Genomic DNA, 19782 nt, shown 5'->3' on the forward strand with positions numbered 1-19782 from the left:
GGTAACACATTTCTAAATTTGACTTTTAAAGTTTTAACATAAGAAGATATGTTTGAATCTCTGGATGAAGGTAAGGATTCACTGTTGCAACAAATAGAGATAATCAAGACTAATGAAGTCAGAAAACATGAAAATTGTTAAAGAATTTAGAGCATGTCTGAGGGTAGCTCTGAGGATTAAATGAGGTAATGTACATGACAGCCCATACCTAAGTGTTGAGCACTTGGTAAGAACTTGGACTTGAATGACCTAGTCTAACACTCCCATTTTACAGATAAGAAAACTGAGGCAAGAAAGGCAAACTCTAAACATATCCACATGGAGGGATTCAGCAAAAGTGTAAGGAAAATAATTGCTGTAATCAAAGGACGTTCTCTGATACTATCCTGTTTGGGTTATTACTCAAGAGATACAAAACAATTTTCATATCCTCATTTCAAGAGACTTTTCTAATTTTCCCTGATGAATGGCTCCATTCTATTCCTGCAGATTTTATGTACAGTTCTAAAAATAAAACTAAGTCGAGGAAAGGCATATCCCTAATATTGTACTTCTATTATTTATTCTAAAAACATTTACTTAAAATTATTCCAGGGTTTGAGAATTTAATGCAATGGAAGCTTAAACCACATCACTTTAAAAAATTCCCTCCGTAGCCCAAAGTTTCTCTTTGCTGACCGCCCTGCACCCCACCCCGACCCTTTCAGTGGCTAGTTGGCTGTTTTCAGCACTAAGGGAGTCTCTGAAAGTCCACTAGGCTGCTTCTGGCTAGATCTGAGGAAACCAGACATTTCTGTCAATATTTATCTTCACAGGTATTTTTACCTTCATTTTTTTACTCAAATGAAACACCAGCTTGAAAAGGCAGGGCCCAACCCCGAGTGGCTTGGCCATCCAATTACACCTGTCATCCTTTACCTGTTTGCAAGACCACAGTTCTCTCTTCATCCAGAGAAATAATCTTGAAGTTATAGATGGTTCCTGCTTGTAAATCTTGAAGGTTACATCCGTATGTGGTGTTGTCTATCCGAAAGGGAGGGCACAACGCGGCCCCCAGGGTGTCACTGCTATAGATGAGGCTAAAGTTACAGGGTGAGCCCAAAATTCTCCACTGGATAGACACGGAATGGCTGGAGGCCTTGGACTCCGCCAGGGTGAAGTTACATCTCTCTGGCTCCGCCAGTCCAGTCTGCAAAGGAATCAGACACAACAGTTTAAGTCCACAGTCTGGACTGCCCAGGGACATGTCCACAGCAAGCTCCTCAAGCCACCCTTTCCCCTCTACTTATCTTTTGTCCCTAGCCTCAGCCAGTCCTTTTGCCCTCTGGCCAGAGAAGAGGCTTGAGGAGGAGGTGGATGGCAACTTTCTCCCTAGCTGCTGTCCCTTGAGAGCAGCTGGAGAGAGAAGGTGGCTTTTTGCTTTGACAGCCGGATAAGCTGTCATTCTGGGTTGGGGGCTCACCAGAGGATCATTCTTCCTAAGGCAGAAGAAGAAATTTTGCCACCTCCCTCTCCAAAGCACAACCCGATAGACGAGAAAGTGGAGTGGGAATTTGGTTTTCGGCGGGGAGGGGGTGCATCGGCTCTGACCCCTTCTCAGGCCACTCACCTGCAGGAGGCTCAGTGTGATCCACAAGGCCAATCCGGCTCCATGGCTCAGCATTGCGCTCAGTAGTTAAGATCCAGACGAAACCGAGGGGGCTGGACGTGGGACGGCCCGAGGGCCGGGGCAGGGGGTCACCTGTTGCGCGCGCTCAGCGCGCCCCGCGGGCGCAGCGCGCTTCCCTCGGGGCTGGCGACGCGTAGGGGCCACTGCGGCCACCGCTGCTGCTGCTGCTGCTGCTCCTGCCGCCCCGGGCGGGCTGCAGATGCGAGAGGCGGCGGGGACAGGCAGCGCGCCGCCCTTCCCACGCTGCCATTCTGACCCGCGCTGCCTCGCCCCAGCCCCGTCCGCTGACTTCCGCAATCAAAAGGCAATTTCCTCGTCTCCCGGCAAAGGAACAATGCGCCGGCGAGGGAGGGAGCCCCGAGGAGCCAACGCCTGAGGCTGCCAAGGGGCCAGATGTGGGCCAAGCTGCCCCCGCTGCCCCGCGCCGCTACCTTCCCGGCCGGGGGTCCGGTCTGGCTCCGCGGGGCTCTGCCTCCTCCTCCTCCTGTACTCTCCCTTTTCCCCACTCTGTGGTCCTCGACCCAGTCGCCTTAGCCACAATTAGTGCTTGCTCCCTGTCACTTTCCAGGTCCCCACCCCCGCCCCCTTCCTCCCTCCACACCCAGCGTCTCCCCCTCCCTATCTTCCTTCCTATCTTCCTCATCTGCTTTCTCCAGTACCGCTTTTCCCAGGATTAAACTTGACCGCAGCATATTTCCCCAGGTCGCCTGCACTCTTTCCTGAAGTCTTTTATTAGAGAGCTTTTGCCCTTCTCACTTCAAAGCATTCATTTGTCCCGGTGGCATCCCCTGACACTAGCAAGAGAAAAAGACCCCAAAAGGATTGTCAGCTTGACCATTCTTTTCTCCCAATCACTTTCCCTTTTCTTTTGTATAGGTTTGTATCCTCCCTAAATCTTATGTAAATAGTGCTAACCACAAATACAATCACTACCAAGTGTTCAACCCACAGCGGAACAGTTTTATCATCCAGTAGTTAAAGCCATTTCATCCCTAACTGTCCAGCCTAAAGAAGAAAGCCATGTAAACTCTCATTTGTGGAAACTACTGTTGATAGTCAGCTCTCCATAAGTTAAGAAAAATTGGCATTTATTCAGTGTTCAGCCCTAAATGTATGCCCTTTGGCAACTGCTTCAGTACCCAAACGATTATTTATCTGAAAACTGATTTTAGAAAAGCTCCCAATAACTAAAGAGCAAAAATATTTAATTGTACACAAGTGATAAAAGCAAAATATTGCAACAAGTTTTATAATTTTTGATTGCTTTTTTGGAGCACCATCCCTAACAACTGCCAAAAGAAATGAGATTCCACATTCTAATTTTCAAATCAGTGGGAAGGATGGCATATTCCTTTCTTTTTCAAATAGGCTATACATAAAGCTATGTTATTGTCTACTATATCTACTGTTTCTACTTTGAGGAAAGTTAAAATAAGGAAAAAGAAAAAAGTGAAAATTGTTTCAATTCTATTTATTTATTTATTTTTGAGTCAGAGTCTCACTCTGTCACCCCGGTTGGAGTGCAGTGGCGCGATTTCAGCTCACTGCAACCTCTGCCTCCCGGATTCAAGCAATTCTTGAGCCTCAGCCTCCCGTGTAGCTGGGATTACAGGCGTGTGCCACTACACCCAGCTATTTTATTTTTTATTTTTAGTAGAGGTAGGGTTTCACCATGTTGACCAGGCTGGCCTCAAACTCCAGACCTCAAGTGATCGACCCGCCTCGGCCTCCCAAAGTTCTGGGATTACAGGCGTCTGCCACCATGCCTGGCCTGCTTCAATTCTTTTAGAAAACATGCTTTTAAAAATACCTCTTACTGAAAAAATGAAGTTTCTTCCCGTCGAGAGATTCTATGGACTTTTAATCTACAGCCAGACCAGAGATTTCAAATCCTTTCAAGTTAACAAACACTCAAAGAAGGTCAAACCTAGGACATCTGTGTATTTCTGGGAACAAAAAAACTCCTTATTTCTCTGCCTAGGTCACCTGCAGAGTAAAGAATTTTACTCTGTATTTTGTGCCCAAGTTCAGTGTCTCTTCACAGCCTGGCATACCTGTCAGCCTCATCAGTGGCAGGGGTCCCCTCCTGCCCTCCACAGATACTGCAAGCCTTCTTACAGGCTCTGGCTGCCCTCAGCCTTTACAGAAGCCTTTTCCCAGTTTTATTCCTTTGCAACATTATGTTTTTCTTCTCTTGCTGTATTTAGATAACAATGTAGTTTCCTCAACTGTAACACTGGAATAATACCTACTCTAAATACACCACACAGCTATTATGAATAAATAATATCACAACTACATTAAACTACCTTTGCAAACTTTAATGTGCTTGCAGAACCTTAAAGCTGACAGCAGAGCTCCCAAATGATTAGTGAGTCCTAAATAACCCATAAACATAAGCATACTATGAAACAAGAGGAAGAGTTTAAACTCAGGCTTTTACCAATTACATTTTTCCTTTTAAAAGTACAAAACTTAACATGAGAAATCCAAGAAAACTGTAATATATTCAAGGAAGTATAGGACTGAAAAAAGCTTCCAGATACCATCTTTTCTATGAGGAGTTTATTTGAAACTACTGGGCAAAGTATAAATAAATTGGTTCATTTTGGTTTTTGTTCTCATCTTTGTTTGGAATTCCTCAACTTCTCTTGAGCCTACTTGTCCTACATAAGGACACTATTTGAATTAGAAGTTGCATTCCAGAAATTTGGAATCAGCCACTCTGTACCATTTCAGGGGACAAGCTTTCTTCCTTGCCACCAGGAAACCTTTCCCAGACTACATGGGAAGGGTGGGGCTGCTTTTGATTAGACATGAGTGAACAAGCAGCTGTCTTAAAAAAAAAAAAGTCATAGCAATTTAAAAACATTAATTGGCCAGGTGCGGTGGCTCACACCTGCAAACATAGCACTTTGGGAGGCTGAGGCAGGTAGATCACTTGAGTCCAGGAGTTTGAGACCAGCCTGGATAAGATGGAGAAACCCTGCCTCTACAAAGAATACAAAAATTAGCTGGGTGCGGTGTGCGTGCCTGTAATCCCAGCTACTCAGGAGGCTGCAGCAGGAGGATTGCTTAACTCCAGGAGGCAGAGGTTGCAGTAAGCCTAGATTGTGCCACTGCACTCCAGCCTCAGCAACAGAGTGAAAACCCTGTCTCAAAAAAAAAAATTATTAATTATAGTTCATGGCTAAAAGCATGAATCTTGTCACATTATGAACATAGATGTTGAATAATACAATAGGTCATCAGGGGGTCTGGGAGCCACTGTTTGAGAACCGTTACTTTGGACAGGGGTTTGAAGCGGACATGGGGATGAGGGGGCAGTGGTGTTGGATGGATGAGGGGAGGGCAGAGTAGACTAGTTAGGTTAATCCACGCTCCCATCACCCATGACCTAAAAGGCCATGGTCCTTACCCCGGCCCCTCATTACCTGGCCTCTGCCCGTTTCTTTCCTCCCTCCTGCTCGCCTCTTATTCTCCACTTGCTTTGGGTCTGATCATTCATTTACTTTCATTCAGCAAACATTGACTAGCCACCTATTGTGTGCCGGGCTCTGGTATAGGTTTTGGAGGCTCTGCTCCCCCACCCCTGCCTATGGAACTGACTTGCCCTAGAGCTCTTGTGCCTGTCATTTCCTCTTCTTCAGCCACTCCTCCCCAGGCTCTCTGTTTGGCAGTCTTTAGTCCTTTAGGTTTCAGCTTCAACACACCTCTAAGGGGCCAGTCCCTTTCTGACCTCACAAGGAGAAATTATCTCTTTATTATTCTTCATCTCAGTGGCCATTTGTTTAATTCAGGGCAATGACTTTTGGTAATAATCTAATCATTTATGTATTCGTGTGCTGTCTGCCTTTCCTGGTCATATGGAGGGTTCTGTTAGAGTAGAATCTGTGTCTGTCCTGCTCTTCTTGCACAGGGATTTTCATAGTCTCAACCAACATTTGTTGAATCTTCATGTCAGCTTAGTAAATATTGTTACATGAATAAATATCCTAAACAAGTCCTTCTAAACATGGTCCAGTTGGTCCTGCTAGACCATGTTTAGAATGAATGTTTAGAATCTTAAACACTATCCCGGAAGGGAAGAGGGGAAAGAGAAGAGAAAAAAGAGGGAAGAGCAAAGGAATGAAAAAGAAGAGAAGATTGATTTCGAAGACAAAGAGAAAAAGGTGGGAAAAGTGAAGAGAGGGAAGATGAAAGGAGGAAAAGGAGAAGGAGGAGGGAGGCAGTACCCGTTAGAATAGTGGTTCTCAAAGTGTAGCTCTCAAATTATTGTCATCTAAGAACTTGCTAGAAATGTAAACTTACCGGCCTCACCACAGACCTAGGAATCAGAAATCCTGGGGATGGAGCTCAGTAACGGAGCCCTCTGCATTTTAATAGGCCCTCCAGTACTAGTTCATGAGAAGGAGCTATTCAAATTCTGAACAAAGTCTCAGATTATACCCTAAACCCTGTACTTGATATCATTTTACATTCAGGAGAGTTAATGAGATCTTGGTTTAAAATTTTTTTTTTATAAATTTTACTGAGCTCTTTGCTTATAAGAAAACTACATAGATGACTTAGAAGAACAATTTTAGAATGTATTATTTAAGTGAATTGGTGACCTTTACAATATATAATACGCATATTTTGATATGTATAGCTCCTCATTAAAAATTAAGTGAGATCGCACCACTGCATTCCAGCCTGGGTGACAGAGCGAGACTCCATCTCAAAAAAAAAAAAAAAAAAAAAAAAATTAACTGTGACTACTTAAGCAAAAAGGATCAACATGTAGCAAACTTAATACATGTTAGACATAAGGCCAGTTTGATACCTTTCCTCCTAGGAGGTACTTTTGTTATGCAAATCTCACTCCAGGCTTCCCCCCAGGTATTTATTAGAAGAAAGCATAGCAATCAGGGAAATGTGTCAATTAAAAACAACTACAAGATGGCAAATCCTTTTGAGTTTTACTTCGAAGGGCTCAATAGTAAATTCTGGCAAAAGTGAATGCAATTTTAACCTGCAGCAGGTGTGATGCATTAAAATGTAGAGAAATGTTATTTTGATAAGTAGTTTAAAGCCAAAAACCATGACCATCCTATTTTGTGTTTAGAGAGACAGTCTGAGATACTTATTTTTGAAGGAATTTTTCTAGCTAAACTTCCTAGATCACAGGTCTCCAGGAAAATGGAAATAATAGAAGCATTAGGAGAGGGCGGTTGTAAGGATTAAATGAGAAGGTGCATGTCATATGTATAGTACAGTTCCTGTCTAAAGGGCTCAATAAATATTAAGTTTCATGATTATTAGTAATAATAATATTCTATGAATAACATTAAAATAAATAATGAATGCTGAGCACTCGGTAAAATTAGAGAATGACAAAGTTCATGACTGAGAACTCGTCTGAGAACATCCAAATGACCATAAATTATCATTGCTTCCAATCTCGTACCTAAAATCATACCCAAGAAACTCTTCAGTAGATCAACACCCAAAGACATTTAACAGCTGCTCAGTCTGTTGGACCAGCCAAGATTTTTTTTAAAATACTGCAAGGGAGGGGTGGGAGTGCCGGTTACGTCTCTAACAGCAGGCTCCACTGTCTCTCTAGAACACATCTCTAAGGTTTCCTGGTATTTTTTTTTTCCCCACACCCATTTATCAGCCTCTTCCCCTCCCCTACTTTTTATTTTGTTTTAATTTGAAGGAAATGGGCTTTACATAGCTTTTGTTATAGCTTTGTAACTACAAACAGCCAAACAACTTATAACCAGATGTGAGTGCAAGTGAGCCACTCTTCCACTCAGGCACTTCTGCTGCATCTTCTTTCACACCACAGTTCCTACCACCCCACCCTCGGAAGGGAGTCTACTCCCAGATGAACCCAGTTGAGGCAGTAATGCTTGCAATGGGGCAGTCTGTATGGGTGTAGCTGCTGTACACTATGGATTTAGGAGCTAGCAAACATTTATTACCAAACCCTAGGATAGCAGACAAATAAAGCATGGCTTATGATAACATTGGCTTTAAAGAAAAGGAAAACAAAAACAGTCACCCACAGAAATTATGGGTGGAGGGAATAGGCCGCATATATCCTGAATTAAGTGTGCAATCTCAATAAAGTTATCAAATTCAGGAAATTCAAAATGGATATACTTAAATCCACAGTCTATATTTCAATTTTGTCAATGATCTCAATAATATCCTTTTTTGGCTTGTTTTCTCTCTAGATCCAGCCCCAAGGATCCTGTATTGCTTCTAGCTGTCAGTGTCTTAATCTTCTTTTTAAATTTTTTAAATTATTTATTTTATAGAGATGGGATCTCCCCACGTTGCCCAGGCTAGTCTCAAACTCCTGGGCTCATGTGATCCTTCTGCCTCGGCCTCCCAAAGTGCAAGGATTACAGGTGTGAGCCACTGCACCCAGCCTCTTAATATTCTTTAATGTGGAACAATTCCTCAGTCTTTTAAAATGACCATTCTGACATTGGCCTTTTCAAATGATACAGGTTGGTTATTTCCGTAGCATCTTCCTCCATCTGAATTTATCTGATGTCCTTGTGATTAGATTTAGGTTGTATATCCCCAACAACACTTTCTCCTTTTTTCTGCTTCAGTGTTTTTCTTAACAGACTGATTATTCAGTTATTCTCCAATGGCTTGCAAACCTGATTGCACATTAGAACCACTCTGGCAGATTTTCACACACTAGGTGCTGAGGTCCTACCTCAGTAAATCCTGATATAGGTCTGAGGTGGAGTCTTAGAATGTGTATCTTTCAAAAGCTTCCCAGGTGATTCTGATATATGGATAACCAATGGTAAGCACCACAAGCTTCCCCTCTCAATCAGCACGTCCTGGCTTCTCTTTTGATCTCATTTTGCTTTCCCATTGCCATTCTCTCTCCCCATTGCATCAACTCTCATCTAGGGTAGAACTCATCTGCCCAGGGAGACCAATGTGGCAGAGAAATACTGTCATGTTAAAGGGCCCATTTCAATGCATGTGTTCTGTTCATGGTTGTATTTTATGTGCATATGATTATACAGTCATCCCCCAGTATGGGGGTGGATTGACTCCAGGACCCTTATGTATAACCGAATCTCCACATACTCAAGTAAAATAGTTGGCCTTGCAAAACCTGCATATACAAAAGTTGGTCCTCTGTATACCTGAGTTTCAAATTCCACCAATAATGTATTTTCCATTTGCATTTGGTTGAAAGAAAGCCCCGTATAGGTGGACCTGCACAGTTCAAAACCATGTTGTTCAAGGGTTAACTATATGTTCACAAAATAGCAACATGGTCTTTTTGTGCACAAAATGGAAAACAATGCAAATCACCCAGCACTAAAAGAAAATGAAAGAGAATAAAAATCCTTGAGATTTTCAGGCTGGTGGGGTCCAGTGAATTGTAGACCATCTTTATGCTATTGGCACATGGCAGTCCACTTTAACTGGCAAATTAAGAAAACTGTAGTCCATGTTAGAATTAGGCTTGAATGATGCTAATTATAAATTAAGGTCTTTTGAAACGTATCCTCCCCACAATATGTTATTCCCCAAGTGGCCGTTTTTGTAGCATCAGCAGTCTCAGAGTCTGTTTATATTGTATTCATTCACACTAGTCAATCTAGGAGTCATGACGAGTAATCAGAGGATGGTTTGCTTTTTCCCCCCCACTACTTCTTTGCCCTCCTCCCTCCAGGCATTTGCCTCAGTGAAGGGGAATTTTTTCCCATCTTTAGTTCTGGCTACAGAACAGTGGTAGCAGTGGGGTGTCTCCCCTGAATACTTTAAGTGACCCAATATAGGAGGTTATCCCAGACTTGCAGGGGGTGGAGTTTTCTGCATTTGCAGGGGTGGGGTGTTTTCTGCATTTGCCTCCTCATTTATCTGGAGACTCACACTGGGCTGTGATCTCTTTGAAGGCCAAATAGAAGGAAACACAAAACTGTGAAAGCCCAGACCAGTACCACAATGGCTATTCATGAACTGAGGAAATGCAATCCTTCTCCCAGGCCGGAGCGAGGAGGGGTGGGCAGGGAAAGATTTAGAGATATTTAGCAGTATCAGAACCAGCCAGTAACATTTCTAATGCATGTTCTGCATTTTATCCCTTTCAAAGTATTTTCACATAATATGTTGACTCATCTGGTTTTTACCACCCTGTGAAGAAGGCAAGGTAGGAATGATGAAGCAGGAACAAGGAGAAGCTAGTATGAATAGCTAAAACTATTGAATATTTATCATGTGTAGCCAGTGTTCTTATTTGTTTTTTGTTTGTTTGTTTTGAAACAGGGTCTCATTCTGTCATCCAGGCTGGAGTGCAGGGGCGTGATCACAGCTCACTGCAGCCCTGGCCTCCTGGGCTCAAATGATCCTTCTGCCTTAGCATCCCCAGTAGCTGGGATCACAGGCACGCACCACCATGTCTGGGTAGTTTTTTTTTTTTTCTTGTAGAGACAGGGTTTTGCCCTGTTGCCCAGGCTGGTCTTGAACTCCTGGGCTCGAGTGATCTGCTCACCTCGGCCTCCCAAAGTGCTGGGATTACAGGTGTAAACCACTGTATCAGGCCTAGCCAGTATTCGAAAACATTTTACTTAATCAGAATTTAATCCTGTCTTATGAGGCAGAGTGAGTACCCATAACTATCCTTATGTTAAAGAAGAAATGAGTGGGACTTGAGTAACTAGTAGATATCACCACTGGGATTTAAGCCAGGTTTCTCTGACACAGAGCCCCAGCTTCTGATTTATTAGGTCTAGAATAGGGTCCAAGTGGTTGCATTTCTAATAAGTTCTGGGACTAGGGTCCATACTTGGAGAACAATTGATCAAAGTATTTCCTGACTCATACCATAGACAAGTTTCCTGTTCTACTGATTTTGTCCTTGAGAAGACACGCAATCCACATAATACTATTTATAAAGGTGACAATAACAACAATGGCAGCTAACATTAATTAAATACTATTTTACTATCATTCAGGCACTACTCTAGGCCTATGATATGTGTTAATTCATTTCCTGCTCAGGGTTGGGGGCTAGAAGAGAGAGAGCACCACAGAGTTTTGAGGTCAAGGGCTGGCCCAAGTATACCAGCTTCCAAAGTCAGACCCCTCACACTGGCAGGTAAGGATGTGAGAAGAGAGAGAGAAAAGGAGAAGGGCAGGGAATACTCTGATCCCCAAGAGCCAACATAGGACAGTCTTGCAGTAGCATTAGAGAGGAGTGATTGCTGGATTTCAAATCATGTCCTCCTTGGCATTTACCTTTATTATCAGGCACACTATGTAAAAGAATAGGTGACTAGATGTTTAGGGGAGTGTGTGTGTGTGTGTGTGCGCGTGTGTGTGTGTTTACTCCTCTTGGTCTATTATTCCCTTATCACTTAATCTTGGGCAAGTTCCTCTTTAAGTTTCAGCTGGGTATCTATAGAACAGAGATAGTGGTGGTGGTGATGATGATGATGATAATGATGATAATGATAATGATGATACTATGGTAGATTGTTTAATGGTCACAGATTCCTCCCACTCAATATGCACGCTCCTTTGCAATGTGACTTTGCAGCTCTTTCCATCAAGAAATGGAATCTATTTCTACACTCCCTGAATCTAGCCTGGTTTGAGAGTTGCTTTGATCAGTAGAATATGGCAGAAGTGATGTTGCATGGTTCCAGAGCCTGGGCCTCAAAAGGCTTGTAGCCTTTGACTTCTGGTGAGGCTGCCCTAAACCATCATGAAAAGGAAGCTGGTGTAGACTACTGGCGGATAAGAGGCCATGTGGAGGAGAACCCAGACTCCCCAGCCTATACCCAGCACTGACTGCTAGTCATGGAAGTGAACCTTAACCCTAACCCATCGGTCATCATAACCAGATGCTGTCTGATAAGGAAAACAATGGACATATAGAGATTTTATTTTTACACAATTCCAAGCAATTAAGTCAAATGATTTTACTCCTTTCTTATACTTTTCTAGGCATCCTCTGTCGAGACAGAGTACCTTTTGAAATTACTTTCAAGGGACGGGCAATTTATAGCCCAAGTGACTCATTTTTACTTTTCAAAGAATCTAACCACAGCTGTTTATAACGGACTGTTATAAAGTTAAAGCTCTTGCTAAATCAAATAACAACCCCTCAGGGATGCCCAGTCTAAGGCGTTAGAGTCATGAGAGCTGCAACTGTAGAAACTGTCTTTTGAAAGAGCATAGCTTTTACACATTAGCATTCCAGGACATAGTTAAAACTTTGCCTAAGCTTCAAGAAAAAAAACTGGAACATGACATAGTTGGATGCATAGTCATTCTGACGCCCTACCTGGGAGCTCATATAAACACTGCAGTGAATCTCACTCTAGAAAAAGGCTACATGATCCAAAGCTGCAAGCCCAGGTCTGGGGCTGGATCATGTGAGCTCTGTAACACAGTGCTGGGTTGGCCCACTGTGTATTGTGTCTGCAGAGCTCTGGAACTGGTTGTCCTGGAGTCTTGACTGCAGCAGAGCCTAGCTACTCCTTGGACTTCTGTGTTTCACAATGGTTAAAGCTAGGCAAAAATGGGAGACTGTTCTTTTTGCTAAAAGACAACCCTTTAGTGTGCAGGCAGATAAATGTTTATAATAGTTTTTATTCAATATTTTTCTTATTTGACACACTTCATTTTTTTTTCTGTACTGTTACATATATTTAAGCTATGATATAAATAAAATCTCTTGTAAACTGATGTTAGAATGGAAGTTTTGGCTAGGCACATTCAGCCACAATGAGGAGGTGCTCCCTCAAGAAACATTCATTTTCAAAAGTGGTGATACTATTCAGCCATGAAAAAGAATGAAATCATGTCTTTCGCATCAACATGGATGGAACTGGAGGCCATTATCTTAAGTGAACTAAGTCAGACATAAACAGTGAATGTTCTAAGTGAGAGCTAAATAACGTGTACACATGGACATAGAATGTGGATTGGCAGACAATAAAAACTCAGGATGAGGGGGTTGGAAGAGGGTGGATAATGAGAAATTACTTAGTGGGTACAATGTATGTTATTTGGGTGATGGGTACCTCCAAAACCCTGACTTTGCCACTATGCAATCTATGCATGTAAGAAAATTACTATTGTAATTGTAACTTTAACTAAATTTAAACAAAAGTTTTTAAAAAGTTTAGTTAAAAAAATGTAAGTGGTGAATCTCTCACTCATGTCAGTGGTTGAAAGGGTTTGAGAGCTGGAGATTTAGGGAGAGCACAGTGCCAGTTGATGATGGTATCCTTAAGTCATAACTCTCTTGCTTCCATTTCCTGTCTTCCTTTCCCATTTTCCAAGCTCAGACAGATCTGAAACCATAATTATCAGGCTAGGAGAGGTGGGTGAAAAGCTTGGTGGAGAGTGAGAGAATTTGGACATGTTTCCCTTTCCCTGCTTTAAGCCCAAACTGGGTGGGGTGATAGGAGAGGAGAAGCTAATATTTAAGTCAAATTTAGAGTTCACATTATTTCCTGGAGTTGGTATTTTTGTTAATGAACTGAGAGTAAGTATTGAGTTTTAAAGTGATATAAAGAGTGTCCAGAAAAGTAATGGGGCTTTTCTAACTTCTATTCAGAAGTGAAGGAAGAACTAGGTCACAGGAAAGATTTATAGCAAAAGCAAAGTAGAGACAAAAATAAAGTCCCATGAGTTATTCAATGTACTGGCTATATTTGTTTTGTGATCAATAATGAAACATGTGCTCACCAGCCAGGAACCATATGCAATGTGAAATTCTGCACAATGCAAAAGATACCAGAATGCTAAATGGATGTGAAGTCATATGACTTCCATAAATGATTTGGGTTGTTTCTTAGGAAAAAGCTGAAGTCTGCCAGTGGAACCTTAGCTTTTTTGATGTGCTATAATTACACGTATTGCCTAAATGGTGGACTAAAACTCTGCAAGGAAAGCAAAACCAAAGAGATGAACACCTGAAGCAGAATCACTACTTGAACAGACTCCTGTGATGGTGCCACCCTGCTTCTCAGTCATTTGACTAATGTCACCTTGTGGAGGTGGTTCAAGAGTATTGATGTGGAAGTGGTATGTGACTTTTGTTTATCTTTTACTGCGCTCCTGAATCAATTATAGTGATTCTTGAATCTGCCATTGCTTTAGACTCTCTCCCTTCCTTTAGAGCTTAAGTAATTATGCCATATACGCAGGGATGCCTGCAGGGCACTGATTTCAATTTCTATTTTCTGGTTTCAGGACATGTGTAACACCATGAACCCTGACTTTGGTTCAGAAAATATGGCCAACATACAGTTATGCCATGGCAGCCTAATTATCTACATCTCATAAGGACATAGAAATTTTGAGTCAATTTCAAATATTTTCATTATGCAAAATGCTTTCCTGTACAATTAGCAGCCAGGACACAGAGTGAGAGTGCCTAATCCCCTACTGCAGCAGTGGCATTTTTAGCAAAGCAAGTCTTTTCTTTCTTTTTTTTTTTTTTTTTTTTTGAGATGGAGTCTCGCTCTGTCGCCCAGGCTGGAGTGCAGTGGCGCAATCTCGGCTTACTGCAAGCTCTGCCTCCCGGGTTCACGCCATTCTCCTGCCTCAGCCTCTCTGAGTAGCTGGGACTACAGGCGCCCGCCACCACGCCCGGCTAATTTTTTTGTATTTTTAGTAGAGACGGGGTTTCACCGTGGTCTCGATCTCCTGACCTGCTGATCCGCCCGCCTCGGCCTCCCAAAGTGCTGGGATTACAAGCGTGAGCCACCACGCCCAGCCTAAAAGCAAGTCTTTTCAAGTAATGAGCCTCCTGAGACGTGCACAGACCACACCCACACTCCACACACCCCCTCCTTTTACCTCTTCAGTGGTGCTGGAGAAGGGCTGAGTAGTCGACAAAACCCATGATGTGTCTGTAATTCCAGTCATGTGCAGATTGGGATGCTGCCTCTCGCTGCTGCTTCGGCTGTAGTTTTCTGCAGCATTTCTGATGAAGGCCTCTGTGGTATTCCTAATAAGGCGTTCCAGGCTATCTGGAACTGCATTAAAGGTAGTGGGAATCTGGGGTGGGGCTGTGTTTCTAGCGCTCCTCACCGAAACTTCTGCTCCCAGGCCAGCTGAGGTAAAGAAAAGATAGTTGCAAAGATTATTCTCATGTTTTATGAATTCTTCACATAAAATCAATTTTACTTAGCAAAAGAGGGCCTTTTCAATAACGGGCATGTGGATAAGCTTCAGTTATATGAAAAAGCAAATATACTTTGAGTGTGTGACAATGTTCATTTGTCCTGTCCGATTCACCCATCCTTTATCCATCTATCAATTTTATAATCTGGAAGGAAAGTTGTAGAAACTGTGCTGCCAGAAAAAAACCCAGCTCTGTGTAGAAAAGGGAATTAAACCTATTCTATGAGAATTTAGGGGGTTCACTGAATTGGCTTCAGGGAATCCACGAGTCTCCAAAAACTGTGCACAATTCTATGTATATGTGGATGTATACTTTTCTTCTGTGGGGTACTGTCATAGCTTTTATCAGCTTCTCAAAGCGGGTGTTAAACAAAATACCAGGTTGAGAATCACCGTTCATGACTTGCCTAACTTTACTACAAAGATTGACAATTCCTTGGAAAGTAATGACACTTCGTTAGCCACAGTGCAAACTGTTTCTAATCCAACTGTGTGAGTTACAAATGATGAGACTGTTGTATTTTCTAAGCTATCTATCTTCTGGAAGAACAAAGAATTGACTTATAATTTATGAGCTGGTGGGATTAATTTATAGCTTTGTTCTGCAAGGCTGAATTGCCCATATTAAAAAAAAAAACATACTGGTTCATGAATTAGGTTCACTTAGTCATAATTTTAAAATATGCCCTCCGTCTCCTGGGGATCTTGCTAATGTGCAAATTCTGATGCACTAGAGATGGTCAGAGCCAGCCTTTTTAACAAGCTCTCAGGTGATGCTGATGTCGCTGGTTTTTGGGCTGCACTGTGTAGCAAGACCCTAGAGCACACTTGAAGCACTGATAAGTTCTGTAAATTATGGTTTGAGGTGGTATGTTTAGATGTTTCCATCAACTCCATAGTGCACTAGAGTTTTATGGGATAGAAAACCCCACAAAACCTTATATAATCAGATAACCGTGCCTTTGAAGAGTTTCTGGCTAAAAGACTGGGAAAGCGAGGCTTTTATTTTTAACTACTCATTTACTGGTTATTTATTCAAACAATTGTTTATTAAACAACTACTATGTGCCAGGTGAGGTCTCCTAAATAAGCTATTTATCATCCTATTTTCCCTGTTCTGGTCTGCCTTACTTAGCCCTCTTTTGAGTCTCATTCCTTTCCATTCCAATTTCAACTGATTAGTGCATTTCATATGATAATATATGTAAAGAGGAGGGAGATGAGGGCACAAAAAGAAGATTAAGCTGGAAAAGGTATTTTTATAATTTATCAAGATATAAATATCAGCAGTTCTTCTGAAAGTTAACAAAATAATCTTGGCTATAAAGCATCCTTTCCTTGAGATACAAAGGGTTGTGCAAAGTACCCTATGCATAAGGTTGATGGATTTAGCAAATAAAAATACATTATATCCAGTTAAATAATTTTAGATAAATAGCCAACCAATTTTTAGTATAATTCAGTATATTTAGTGTATCCCAAATATACAATAATACAAAGATGATAACATACTATGTATTAGTAATATACTAAAGATTATTTGTTATTTATCTGATATTCAAATGTAATTGAGTGCTGTGTATATTATCTGGCAATCCTACTTGTACATCTACTAGATCTCAGCTTTGACTGATTTTTGGACATTCCCCTCAGTTTCTGTTTGCTTTTGCCTTTCTAAATCTTGTGCCACTATTACAGCCTTTGTGCCCAGGTTAGCCACTCTGGACATAGATCAGATTTATTCATCCTTGGGGTGTTTTCTACATGACAAACTCAATTACACCATTAGTGAGATTCCTTTACAACAAACTCCAAGAAACAATCTTAATTCTGCAGTCTTGCTTAAGTTAGGTGCTTGAACATTCCCTTAAGATTGTAGGGATGTAAAAATTTCTGTCTATGGAGATTAGCATTTTGGTTGTTTTGAGCTTTGGTTGATCCTGATCCTCTGAGTTGACTGCTACATATGACAATTTTAGCTCTTAGACCCTCAAAAAAAAAAAATTTAACCGTGGTTTTAGGACAAAAACAAGCTTCTAAATACCTAGCATGTAATTACATGTCTTAGTATGTCAACCTATGCTTACTCTTCTTCACTAAAGAGCTGTTGGTAAGTTTTTATCCTAAGAACTTTTTAAAAAATTAGTCAGGTTACATAATTCAGTGGATAAAACTGGACTTTCCCAAAAATAGATAAATTTTCAAAACACTCTTGAAATTTCTCTGCAAATAACATAGGTTATTACCATTGCACGTAGCTTTGGACTATCTTATGGAAAAAATTTCAGTCTTATGTCATTATCTTTAATTAACCTTCTAAATATATTTTTAAAACATCCCATACCAAACAAGTTCATTTTCCATTTTAGACCACCACCTTTTTTCCAAAGAAAGAAACTACAGAATATTCAGGTCCAGTACCCTTTCATTTTGTGTCTGTGTTTTTAACTTGTGCTATTTAAGAAGCAAGAAAGAAGATCTAGTCTTAACATTCAGCTTCCAAGTTTTGTCAAATTTAAAGCAGTGGTTTGCAAACTTTGGTAGTCATCAGAATCATAATTGGAGCTTGTTAGAATATTGAAGCCTTGGTCCTCCCCCTGGAAACTGCGATTTAGCAGACTTGGTGTGAAAAAGCAGGACCTGAAACCTGCTTTTATAACAAGTTTCTCAGGTGATTCCTAATATACATGTACGTGTATGGTTTTAGTCATACACATAATATGAACCAAAAAGAAATTTGAATCATTTCTTATGCGGTTACTGAAGGATTATAAAATGGATGGGAAGAAAATCCATTATATAAATATATAAGATGATTACGTTTTTTTTTTTTTTTTTATCTCCTGAACTCTTTGTTGAAACAGGTGCTGTGAAATTTTATTTGAAATAGTAGATCTTTGGATATTTTGTTATCCATGAATTCTTTGGGTGTTCTTAAAAAATGTATATATGTTTCACAGTTCACGAAATAGCAAGATGTTTTGACAAATGCAAGGAAAACTTCTTATACAATGGAACAATATATGAAAGCTATTTTTGAAAGCTTTATTGTGACATTGTTACTACATTGTTTGCCTACTATAACACAATTTCTCCCAGAACACAATTCAAGGTAAGGTCGACCATTCTTGGTCAATCTAAAAAGTTTTAGCATTTAAGTTGCATAAGGCTCTTTTTATAGGGTACTATCACCTTACAATGTGATTCGTAATGACTGCATAATATCAAGACCATCTTTCAAATTCATTTTTAAAAGAGCAATGTGTATTTTATCTTATAAATTCATCTATGGCTCAGAAATAATAATAGAAATAAAATTTTTTATAAAGATAATAAAGATAATATATTGTGTAAGTTTTCCTTCTTTAAATGATACAAATAACTTTTAAGCATGTCGAAAACAAAATAACTTGAATGAAACTCATTTTTGAAATAGAAGATTTTAACTATACTGGTACTTTCTATTCTGTAGGAAGAGGCCAAATATAATATGCCTTTTTAACAGTGAGTAAATCATCTGAAAAAAAGACAACAAATGAAACAGGAGATAATTTAGAAAAGGATGATATCTATCTAATCTATCTACCTACCTACCTACCTACCTACCTACCTACCTACCTACCTACCTAATCTATCTAGTTGGCTCTTTGTATCTGCGAGTTCCTCATCGATGGATTCAACCAATTGCAGATCAAACATATTAGGAAAAAAACGGATGGCTGCATCTGTACTGAACATGTACAGACATTTTTTCCTTGTCATTATTTGCTAAGCAATACAACAACTATTTATATTTACATTTGTTAGGTGTTATTAGTAATCTAGAGATAATTTAAAGTATATAGGAGGATGTGTGTAGGTTATATGTAAACACTACATCTTTTTATATAAGGAATTTGAGCATCCTTGGATTTTGATGTCTGCAGGAGGTGCTGGAACCCATCCCCATGTTACTAAAGGATGACTGTACACACACACATACACACGTGTGTGTGTGCATTAAATAAGATTTGACTGGAATAGATGGGAATGATAATGGACTAAATAATTATTGGAAATAGTTAAGAGAATAATTAACATTTCAGAAAATATAATTAGTGAAATAAAGAGTACATCTAAAATACATATCTAAATTACTTTTAAAAGACCCATGATTAGAAAGAAAGTAAAGTTAATAAATGGAAATTGATACAAGACATAGCATAGTAAAACAGTAAAGCATAGCACAGGGAAAAAGTTAGATTAAAAAAGTAATTGAAAGGCTAAGTAAATCAAAGAAATATGTTTCAATAGCCAACTATTACTCAACAATTCTACTATGCATAGCATTATGAAGATGTGCCTGTTTTACCTGATACTCTGTTTTCTTTAGGAGAAAAGACTGAAACAGTAGGGTGGAAGGAAGGCATGCTGGGTGGAGGAGGAAGAATGGCTCCAAAGTTCAGGGCTATCAGGCTATAGGAGAGAGGTGTCGAACCAGAGACTAAACAGAGTCAGGGAAAGGGGAGCTGGAAAGCGGGTGAATAACTTGGCGTGCTCAGGACTGACTTGTCCATTAGACACAATAGGCACAGTGATTAGGGCCCATGATAATTTCAGGGCAACACAATGATTTAATTTGTTTGAAAATAAAAAGAAACTTTAGAGTCAAAGAAAATGTTTTAACTTTTTCATAGATTAGGAAAAATGACAATTTTAGGCTACACGAAAATCTATTATTTTACTTTTCTTTTTTTCAGCAGAGGAAAGGGACCATAAAGGCAAAAGAACCCAGGGCCCATGAAAGTCATACATGGCCCTGTGTGTGCCCTGATAAGTTCAGTGACATGTCACAGGCTGAATATGGTTGGAGAACGCTGGATGCTATACCTGCTATCTTCAATGATCATATAAATCATGTATCAGTAATCACTGATAACATTATTTTCAGACATTAT

The 19782-nt window shown here is 40.4% G+C and overlaps 1 protein-coding gene across 6 annotated transcripts in view; it reads right to left on the reverse strand.

The window, feature by feature from the left end:
• PTPRB (protein tyrosine phosphatase receptor type B) overlaps window positions 1–19782 on the reverse strand; it is a 118737-nt gene that overhangs the window by 88704 nt on the left and 10251 nt on the right. For 4 of the 6 annotated variants that reach the window (XM_055239630.2, XM_055239629.2, XM_055239627.2 and 1 more), the window contains exons 1-2: window positions 1610–2236; window positions 919–1189 (exon numbers count right to left, since the gene is read on the reverse strand). In XM_055239630.2, coding sequence (XP_055095605.1) covers window positions 919–1189; window positions 1610–1663 — 325 coding nt within the window. In that variant the 5' untranslated portion in view covers window positions 1664–2236. Of the gene's footprint in view, window positions 1–918; window positions 1190–1609; window positions 2237–14518; window positions 14776–19782 lie in introns of those variants that run through there. The other 2 variants (XM_055239626.2, XM_055239625.2) reach the window with 1 other exon arrangement.

The sequence above is a fragment of the Symphalangus syndactylus genome, chromosome 13, assembly GCF_028878055.3.
Source record: "Symphalangus syndactylus isolate Jambi chromosome 13, NHGRI_mSymSyn1-v2.1_pri, whole genome shotgun sequence".
NCBI lineage: Eukaryota > Metazoa > Chordata > Mammalia > Primates > Hylobatidae > Symphalangus > Symphalangus syndactylus.